Genomic DNA, 10668 nt, shown 5'->3' on the forward strand with positions numbered 1-10668 from the left:
GATTGACCGCCGTGCCATTCAAATACGGCGGCGAAGAACTGACAAGGGGCATGCATCAGCTACATACATACATACATATATGGTTACTACTGAGCGTAATGTGTGAAAGATTAAAGCCCACCATCAGCAAACTGATTGGACCTTATCAGTGTGACTTAAAGTGGCTTTTGACAGCTCCAAAAGCTCTGTCAGGATCGAAAGGGACTTTTCCGAGCCGTTCGATAGCAAACGAGGTTTCAGACAAGGCGACTCCCTATCGTGCGACTTCTTCAATCTGCTGCTGGAGAAAATAATTCGAGCTGCAGAGAATAATGGATCGTCTCAGTGTGACTCTCACAAAAATCACTGATTTTCGCGTTTTTTATAAATAAATACATTCATGACGAATACAAAATGCTTTTTTTATGTTTATTTATTGTTGAAATGGCACATAAAAACAAAGGTTTGGACTAAAACAAAAATTTCCAAAATGTTATTATTTGTGCTACGCAAAACTTATTCTCAGTAAATGATTCAATAAACAAAGTCCAATTTAATTAAAAAGGAAACGAAGTTTGCGTATTTTTGACAGTTAAATAGCTAAGCAAACAGAGTTGCAATTAATTGAGCGCAAAAAAACGTTTATAAAATATGCAGAATTAGGGAAATGATAAACGTTCTCTGTAATATACATACGTTCTCTGCTATAATTTACGTTCTCTGACAAAACCATGATTAACGAAAACATCTGGCAGCGCTGTGCGTAACAATTTTTTTGCGTTTGGTAATGTAGAAATATTGACGTTTTCTTATTGACAACATTTCGTAAATATTTACAAAAGGACACGTCTGTGCTACTGTGCTTAAGTGGTAATGGCTTAATAAATTTCTGACATTGAGACACAAAGGAAACATTTGGTGACTAAACAGTGGTAATAATCTATAAATTCTAGTAAAGAAGAGTCTATATAACACTACATGTACATACATACTTATATACAAAAATTTCCATTTTACATAGCGCTGCCGATTCTCTTTGTATCATTTGCCGAGTTGACAAGTGCGTATAATCAAAATTTTTTGTAAGTTCATTAATGATAAGTTTCTTTTATAAAATGTAAAAAATTCTTTAATAAATTAAAAATTACACGCATTTAGGTGAAAACAACGGAAAGGAAATGCTTAGGAACCGAGATAATTTTGTGGCACTGTGTAAAGGTTTGAAATTGCCACTGAATGGTGAAATTTGCAGCAGCACGGAAGTACTTGTGAAGCATATTTATGAGAAATATTTTGAAAGAAGAATTTTGGAAGCCGACCAACCACCATGGCGCGATCCCACTAATAACCTGTGTAAATCACTGCACATATCATCTAATCAGACACGTTTTATAAAACCCAGTGAAAATGATGTATGGATATTTGGCTATGGCTCGCTCATATGGAAACCTGACTTCCCCTTTATTGATCGAAAACGCGGTTACATACGTGGATACCGTAGATTATTTTACCAAAATAGCATCGATCATCGGGGTACGAAAACACGTCCGGGTCGTGTTGTAACCCTACTACCCACTGTTAGTTTGGAAAGTCGCGTTTACGGCATAGCTTATCGTATTTCCGAGGAGCATCGTGATGAAGTTTTGGCACATTTGGATTATCGCGAAAAGAATGGTTACGAACGTTGCGATTTACAATTCTTTGAATATCCCGAAGATTTGGATAATCACTTCATTATTACAATGTATATAGCGACACCGGATAATTCATCGTATGCAGGAAACATGTGGCAAATACCAGTGATAGCGCAACAAATATTCACAGCTGCTGGTCCAAGTGGACCGAATCGTGAATACCTCTTCAATTTGGCGAATGCCATGCGTGAACTCTTCCCAGGCGAAAAAGATCGTCATTTATTTGAATTGGAATCGGAAGTAAAACAGCTAATCGAAGAGTATGAGCCGAAATTGTTAGAGAAGGCATTAAAGAATGAAATTGTAGAAATAATTGAGACGGGCAATACGGACGGCGATGTGCGTGAGACGGTAAGAGATGTGGAACATTTATATGAAGTATGCACACAACCCGGTTGGCGTGAAGATTTTCTGGTTAAGGAATTGGATAGCCTTAAGCAAATACTAGATTCACTTCAAAGCAAAAAAAGTATTAGCACTCAAATTGAAAACGTTCCGGACATAGACTCTTAAGAAATTTTTTTGTTTTTTTTTTTTTTAATATGTGATATATGAGTAAAAATTTGAAATATTGCTATGCATGTACATATTAATTTTAAATAACAAAAATACATTTAGTATTCGAAAATCAAAATGTAAGTAATTCGAAAATGTAAATGTACGTACAAGGTAGCTTAAAACGATGTCACAAATTGCATTGTCGCAAATATTGATATCGAATATCGATAAATAGATATCTTACCTCATCCATAACAAATTATATGAAACCGCTTTCTTTCTCTCGTAACCGTACTCTACTTTGAACTCTCAAGTTGATGATTTGAAGCTTTTTTGCTTTAACTTGGTTCTTGTAACGATTATGCAGTCCCTGCTTGGAGGGGAAAGCAATAAGTTAAAAGTCATCGAAATCACTTAACGGTAGGTTCTGTGTTGACGGGGTCAGACTGTAGAGAGAAGGGTGTTAGATGTTTAGGAAAATGGTTAGATTCATGCGAGGACTCGTTTCAATCTGGACATATATTTCGTATTTATATAATTTATGTACAGTATCCAGAACGAAGTTGCGCAAGAGCCACACTAGATTCTCGCGGAAACTCGAGCTCTTCGTCTGCAATAGGTGGCTATTGGACTCCAAGTACGCACTAAGAAGGTGTTAATAGCTCCACTGTGAATAGTGTTCAGTACAGGTCGGAAACTGATCACGTCCGAAATGTTGTCGGTGCATTGTTCCAGTTCGTCGATGTGTTGGAGCAATGTCTTCCTGATATTCCGAGGAGGCGGCTCTATTTAAAGCAAGTGACTGCAGGGGTATGATATGCTCCTTTATGGGAAGCCAGAAACGATTATTTTACATATGGCTCAAGACGCTTCGGCTCCCGGTCTTAGATCCAGTGTATTCTCTGGGTAGCCAAAGAACATCCGTTTGAAGGTAAAGTGAGAAGGCGAACCATCCCTCCCCAGGTTGTGCGCTGAGCTTGGGACCGGCCACGTAAAAAACGCAAAACGCTCGTAAATAACAGCCCCGGATGAGAGAAACAAAAACTCGATGAACAAAAACCAAATTCTATAATTCACTCATTATTCCCGTCCTGTTATATGGTGCAGAGTTATGTACCATGTCAACATCTGATGGGTCGACGTTACGAGTTTTAGAGAGAAAGATTCTGCGGAAGATTTATGGTCTTTTGCGCATTGGCCACGGTGAATGTCGCATTCATGGTTCAGCGAATTAACTATGTTTGCTAGGTCATGTCGTCCGAATGGACACAGACACTCTAGCTCTAAAAGTATTCGACGCAGAGGAAGACATCTACTTCATTGGAAAGATCTGGTGGAGAAGAACCTGGCTTCGCTTGGAGTATCCAATTGGCGCCAAACAGTGAAAAGGAAGAACGACTGGCGCGTTGTTGTAAACTCGGGTATAACTGCATAAGCGATGTCTACGCCAATAAAGAAGAAGAAGTTGATGACTGTGATGACAGATGGTCAAATGTGATACCTAAAATTTTAGGTTTGTTTGCCGTCAAAATTTTTACATCATCGACGGAAATGTTGAGATCCATTCCTCGCTTGTTTGTCCAGTTTGTGAAAAGGTTGGCCGCAAACTGCCTCTCCATAGACCGAGGGTTCTAATACCTAGATGTCTGTACCCTAAATATTTAATTTTAGTCGGGACTTCGACACCATACAGCTAATAGCCTATATTCAGAGTAAAAGTGATGCTCATAAAACTGGATAAAACTAAATTACAGAACTTTTGTGTACTCTATGAAACACCTATAGAACCAAGGAATTAATTAATGAAATTTGAGTTCGGAAACTCAATATAAGCTATCGAAACTCTCTTAATAGAGTTCCGACGTCCACAATTCATTGCGAGGGTTGAACAACAATAGCAATTGGGTCATAAATACGTGTATACCGCCGAAACGTTAACATAATGATTGACATTAATCGTTTATCCTGCGGCTAATTTCACAGCATCACGCTTAAGCTTTGCATGTGCTTTGTAGTTAGAACAGAGTGGCGCATGCGCGTGCTCACACAAGCCACCACACCGAGCCATAGTGTTGAGTGTGGCTCGTCAACACTTTTGTCACGCTGTTGGGGACTAAGCTACAATATCACACTATGCTTATTTTGCTATTTTTCTAATAATGTTGTTTTTGTTTTTTTGCTTAATGGTTTTTAGCCAAAGGTTCACTTAGAGCTGGACTGTGATTAGCAGCGACCTAACGAAATGGCAAGTCCCACGCCTATAAAGTAAACTGAGACTTGTGCTTGGTCGCATTTCGGTATTTCCGCTGGATCATAAAAAATTGCAATATAAAAGGGTGTTTCGATTAGATGCGGAGCTCAAATAAGTTCGACTTCGCAAAATGCGATCAACTTTGATTACTATAACTAAAATTCTGAGCTGATAGCTGGATAGTATCAATACATACTAGTCAACTAAGGAAAACATTCGACCGAAGTGAGGTTCTGGTCCTTGTGGGGCAAGAATTATTGGCGTTTCTAATCTCTTAGATCCAATTAAGTATGTTGAAGTTCTAGTCGATTTAGGACGGCTTCTGCTGCCATATTCCAACGCTATTTGTTGTTTTGTATCAGAACAGAAAAACATTCGACCGAAGCTAACATGCTCTGTTCTTTTTGAGACATGAATTATTCTCGTTTCCAAACTGACGAATCCAATTCACTATACCGAAGTTCTAGTCGATTTAGGACGGCTTCTAAGAGAAGTTCGAATCTTTTTAGTGGTTTACCATATTTACTTTTAGAAAAAAGTTCTAAAAGTCTATTTGAAGCTTGAATCTATAGAGATTAAACATATAAGAAGTGATTAACTTGTATTTGGCTTGACGGTACAGTTTGACAGCTGTCATATTACAACTCTGGCTACAGAATGGTCAACACTGTATACGCATATAGTATATGTAAGTATAGTACATGAAAATGCACCCTGAAGGCCCGAAGTAGGCACACAAAACAAAGCTGTAAAACGCTTGGCATTCGGACAAATTGAATATTAAAATCCGGTAATAAATGTGGAAAAATGAAGCAACGAGTGAAATTATTTTCACAAAAGGCGCGACATAAATGCGTGACGACAGCAATTGTCGAAACGTACCAAGCGCTAGGGAACGGTGGGCGGAAGTAAGACAATACTTAGCCAGACAGTGGACGCAGATGGCGCTTGTGAGCGTACAGATGAAGCAGGCGATGACGATGTTGTTGCCGTCAAGCGTAGACTTCTTTGACTGTAGGAGTACCACGCCAAGTCCATGGAGCGTGGAGTGTGATCAGCTGGATGGTGTGGCGTATTGTTGCTGCTTTAATTGCGCATAAAATAACTCGTCGATGAAGGAAGAAGACGATTTTTTTACTACCATAGTTACAACAATAACAATCGAATAAAGTAAATCAATAGAACACAGCGGTTCATGTTGCGCATCGCCTCGCGGGCAATTGGCGCTATTTTTCATTTGCCAATAAATTTGTGCGCCACAAACGCTGAAACGAGTGGAGCGCAGCAAAAGCTGAACGCGCCAAGCAACGGACGGGGAAAAAGTAGAAATGCAGGTATGTGCGCCACCAAATGAAGCGGCGCAGTAATAGGCGCTTGCAGTAAAAAAGTAACTAAGATATTCTAAATACAAATTTATACAACGAAATAAGCATAAAAGAAAAACTTTAACCAAATGTAGCCCGCGGCTGCGTGTATACGCGCGCGCGCCATCGCCAACCCTGTCACCGCCACCACCACCGCCACCGACACGGTGTGCGCAACAACATTGCGCTCGACAACGAAGCGCTTGCTATCTGTGCCGGCAATCGGATCGCACTGCAACCGCCCTGGGTATCTCCCAGCCATATCGGCTTGCAACGCGCCGCTGCGTTGTGCCGCTTTTGATTTTACAAAATCAATCGATTCGACATTATTATTAATTTTTCATAACTTCCGCGGCTGCGCATCCGATTTGCGCAAGCACATTGCTGTAAAGCTGACCATCCTTACAGTCGCCGTCTGCAAACCGAAGCGGCAGTGGCGCATTTCCCTTTCGTTTGAGTGCAATATGGAAATTGATGCGCACAGCTGCGCCACCTCCATCGCCGCTTGCTCTTTCTATCTTCTACCTTCTACTAGGCTATATGGTCCATGTGAAACTAATCTATTAAAATTTGTAACAGGCAAATAAAATGGTCTAAAGATAGGACAACAAATGATGCGCGCGCTTTGATCTTTTGCCGTGGTGTTGCTCGGCAGAAGCGAATGCGTTTGAAAAATGAAAGCTCAGTGATGGAAAATGGCAACTGTAACTCGATTTGAATTAATTGTGCGTCTGTGAGATTGTATTATAACAAAATTGGATTTGTCAAAAATAGAAGACTCTGGTTCAAGACAATTCAATCTTTTTTTTGTAGCTTTAGATACCGGTGAGAAGAGTGATGATGTGCTGCCCGTGCAAAGAAGTGAGCTGGGTTGCTGAGTTGGGTTCACGAAACCGGAAAATGAGACCTCTTCTTCTTCTTCTTCTTGATTAATCGCTGATCTATATCAATGTCGTCGTATATCTCATACAGCTCATCGTTCCATCGAGTGCGAGATTCGCCCTGACCAACGCGCGGATCATAAATCTTCCGCAAAACTTTTCTCTCGAAAACTCGTAACGCCGACTCATCAGCTGTTGTCATCGTAAATACATCTGCACCATATAGTATATGTAAGAAGTCATATCTTTAAATTGGTCTTTGTTCGTCGAGTCCGAAGATGGCAAGGGTTAGCCTGCGTTGGATTTCGAGGCTGACATTGTTGGTGTTAGTGTTGGTTCCAAGATAGGCGAAATTATGCACTACTTCGAAGTTATGATTGTCAATAGAGACGTGGGAGCCAAGTCGAGAGTGTTATTTGTTTGATGACAGGAGATATTTCGTCCTGCCCTCGTTCATTACCAAATTCATTTGCTTCGATCCATTCTGAGAAAGCAGAACTATCGGCGCGGTTGTTGAGGCCAATGATATCAATGTTATCAGCGTATGCCAGCAGGACACTTTATGAAGATAGTACCTGCTCAACTCCAGTCAAACTTGGTTTATCGAACGGCTCGGAGAGGTCCTTTACACAGCCATATTAGTTTTGTGGGGATACCAAGTTCAATGGGATAGATTGCACTTGGACTATTATAAGCATTCCGTTGTGATGCCAAAAAAACATAACTCCTGTATTCGTGTTTATAAGTCAGCAAAGCGCCTTGTGGTCAAAAAAAATTTGCTCATGCCTTTAATTCCTATTAGCGGCAGCTCGTTAGGATATTTGTAGGGAGTCGGCCTTGATCTCGCAAAAGCACGAAAATATAAAAGAAAGTCTTAAGATGTTTTCATTCTTTCGCCTTTTATCCATCTTTTGCATTGTCGCCGAAAGGGCAATGACCTTTTAGAATTTCCACAACTAGGGAGAGTCTGGCCTTACTAAGGGCAAAGAAGGCACTAAATCTATTACGATCGGACAAGAAATCTTGCGTCAGCGTGAGGACTGAGGGTAGCCCAGCGCTGTCCAAGTTCCCGCGAAGTTCAACCATTAAGTAGTAGAACACACGAGATGATTAAAGAACCGACCCGCTCCCATTCTACTGTTAACGGGGCTAGGGTATTTCCTTCCCAGCTCATAAGCTTTTCAGTGACCATTAGCCAGTTACTCATACTAGTCTTATTACGACATCTATATAGCCGGATAAAAAATGGGGCGGGATCCGGCAGCTCGCTCGGAGGTGGACCTCTGGCGACTCTTCAAGCTTCCTGAAAACTGAAGTATCTTTCGGGTGGAAGTCTTTGTGGTCGGGAAAGCGGCCAATAGCTGACAACGCAGAAAATAACAAAGATCATTATATACGTGGGTAGCCAGGTGGAAATTAGGGCAATAATATCACATTGCATTACGTCAAAGAATGTCTTTAAAAGCAGAGAGGTAGTTGATTTAGCGGCTGCCGGAAAGCCTGGGTTTCAGGTCACAAAGGATATACGGGAAACGAAATAGTTGATGAGATTGCTAAAAGTGCCATCCCTCTGGCTACCAGTCAATAAAAAAAAAAGATATCAATAAAAATATCCACAATGCAATTTCCGAAAGGTCTCGCAAACGGATTAGAGACGAGGTAGAACGCGCTTGGATCCCAAAACACTGCTCCGAAGAAAAATACGGCATCAGTCGCGTGAGTGTGAACGACGGATGGGCAGAAGTATTGATCACATGTTAACAAAAATTAAAGGAAAATAGAAATAAAAGAGACGCTGGAATACCACCTTTGCTGCTGTCAGGCATTATACAGAACTCGTCCTAGATATCTCGGAGCTTCGCAGTTCATGCAAGGAGTTCCTGATGTTCGATCGGAGGCCAGGAAAGAAATAGTCGGATTTGGGCCGTGTTTTTATGAAATTAATTTTTTTTCTATAAAATTTCTCTGTTTAAAGAGTAATATGTTAAAATAGTAAAACGAGTTGCCATATGTTTGTTAGCACAAAATTGGATGCACCAAAAAAATTAAATAAAATCTTAAAATATTGATATCTCGATAAATGAGTGTAATTATGCTTTATTGCAAAATTCTTATTTAACCGAGTTGCCACCTGTATTTAAAATTATGAAATTAAAATTTGTATGCAATGTTTGAAATATACCTTTCTGTACCTCTAAGCACGAATTAAAAGTTATTTTCAAAGGGAGTTGCCACCCTTTTTTAAAAACTTAACTAAGAAAAAAATAAAACAATATAATTGTAAAATTAATGATATTTTATAAAGGTATCGAAAAATTATTTAATGAAGTTGCCACCTTATCTAAAAATAAACAGTTTTTTAATGACTTGTGTGGGAAGTTTGCAATATTGTGTAACTAAAATGCTTTGAATACTTTTTGAATAAAAAATTAATTTCAAACGAAGTTGCCACCCTTTTCAAATATCTTTATTAATTTATTTTATTTTTTATTTATATATTTATTAATTATTAAATACAATACAATAGTAAATTAATGCTAATTGGTATGGATTACCAAAACTTTTTTAACGAAGTTGCCACCTTATCTGAAAAATAAACAATTATTAGATAACATGTGAGGAAAGTTTGCAATATTGTATGACTAAAATGCTTTACATACTTTTTGAGTCGGGAATTAAAATTTATTTTCAAACGAAGTTGCCATCCTTTTCAAATATATTTATTATTTACTTTATTTATTATATTATTTATTTATTTATTTATAAATTTTTAGTAAAATTAATCAAATACAGGTTAATAAAATTTTTAATGAAGTTGCCACCTCACCTTAAAAATGAGCAGTTATTTGATAATACGCAATGGCATAAGGTTAATATTTTTTTTAAATCTGCGAAAAAATGGTTAAGAATAATTAAATATTATTTTGAATTGGTGGCAATTCTTTCAGTTAGTATTGTTTTGTAAAAGTTAAAATAAACGGGTACAGCATTACCACCCAATAAAATAACGGCCAACGAATATTTAACACAAAAAGGCACGCTATAAATGGTAAGACAGAGTTTCTAACTTGACACTTTTATTTTTGCAGCATTATGATTCATTGCTTTCAAATAAATTGTGACAAAAGCTCCTTATGTATGTCTTCTAAGCGTTCAAAAGCCGCTTGCCGACACAAAAACTAAATATCAAAGCTTGCGACTTGAGACTTCAAAATATTCCGTTTAAGTTTTTTATTTTTATTTTTGTTGTTATTGTTTTTTGTGCTGTTCCTTCGAGCATCAGATTTTTCATACCAAATAGCCGCTAAACGCACTCATTTGTTTGACTCAAAATTAAGTGGTAAAACAACAGCGCCAATTCTCTGTGTGCCGCGCCGCCGCAGAACGCGCGCTGAACGTCGAACGGCGCAGGGCGGTGCGGCGCGAACGCATGTATTCCCACTTTGGCGGCCAAGCGCGAGTGCCAAATAAATGAGCTGGCGAACGCAGAGAACAGCTGGAGCCGCAGGGTGCCCCAACCGCTAGCGACGTGAACGCAATGAACTCGGCGCTGAGTGGTCAACCAACAACAAAAGCCGTGCGCACTATGCAGTGGTCAGAGCTGTGGCCAAGTACGCATATATACTAATATTATTTAATATATGTAAACGATATGCAAGCAATATTCCCTCTTTTTTGTATAGAAGTATTGCATATGTATGAGTGTTGTTGTGCAAAAAATTCAATTTTCTCATTGCGATATTGGAAAATAATCAAATTGTGGCGCTAAATTAAGTGCAGCCTGTCAAATAAGTCAGTCAGCTGAGCTCGCGCGCGCTTTGGCTCACGCCGTTCGCCGTTTATCAGCTGCGTAGGCGCGCGTGTGTGTGTGTGTATGCGTGCGTGCGTGGTGTTGGTGTTTTTGACTGCATTCTGCGTGGAAGACGTAAGGATGTAGGGTTATGTGTGCCTTATGACTTTAATAACTGTTTCAAATCAACATAAAAATTGTTGAAGGCATT

The 10668-nt window shown here is 39.2% G+C and overlaps 1 protein-coding gene across 4 annotated transcripts; it reads left to right on the plus strand.

The window, feature by feature from the left end:
• The first annotated feature begins 796 nt into the window (after positions 1-796).
• On the plus strand, positions 797-2433 carry LOC126763155 (putative glutathione-specific gamma-glutamylcyclotransferase 2). Of its 4 annotated transcripts, none has more exons than XM_050480415.1 (3): positions 797-911; positions 1001-1061; positions 1138-2433. In XM_050480415.1, the coding sequence occupies exon 3, from the start codon at positions 1158-1160 to the stop codon at positions 2184-2186; it is 1029 nt and encodes a 342-aa protein (XP_050336372.1). In that variant the 5' UTR covers positions 797-911; positions 1001-1061; positions 1138-1157; the 3' UTR covers positions 2187-2433. The 4 variants fall into 4 exon arrangements, with proteins under 4 accessions (XP_050336372.1, XP_050336384.1, XP_050336379.1 ...); XM_050480427.1 differs by having other exon boundaries at positions 1001-1039; XM_050480422.1 differs by having other exon boundaries at positions 800-931.
• Positions 2434-10668: the final 8235 nt, after the last annotated feature.

The sequence above is a fragment of the Bactrocera neohumeralis genome, chromosome 2 (genome assembly GCF_024586455.1).
Source record: "Bactrocera neohumeralis isolate Rockhampton chromosome 2, APGP_CSIRO_Bneo_wtdbg2-racon-allhic-juicebox.fasta_v2, whole genome shotgun sequence".
NCBI lineage: Eukaryota > Metazoa > Arthropoda > Insecta > Diptera > Tephritidae > Bactrocera > Bactrocera neohumeralis.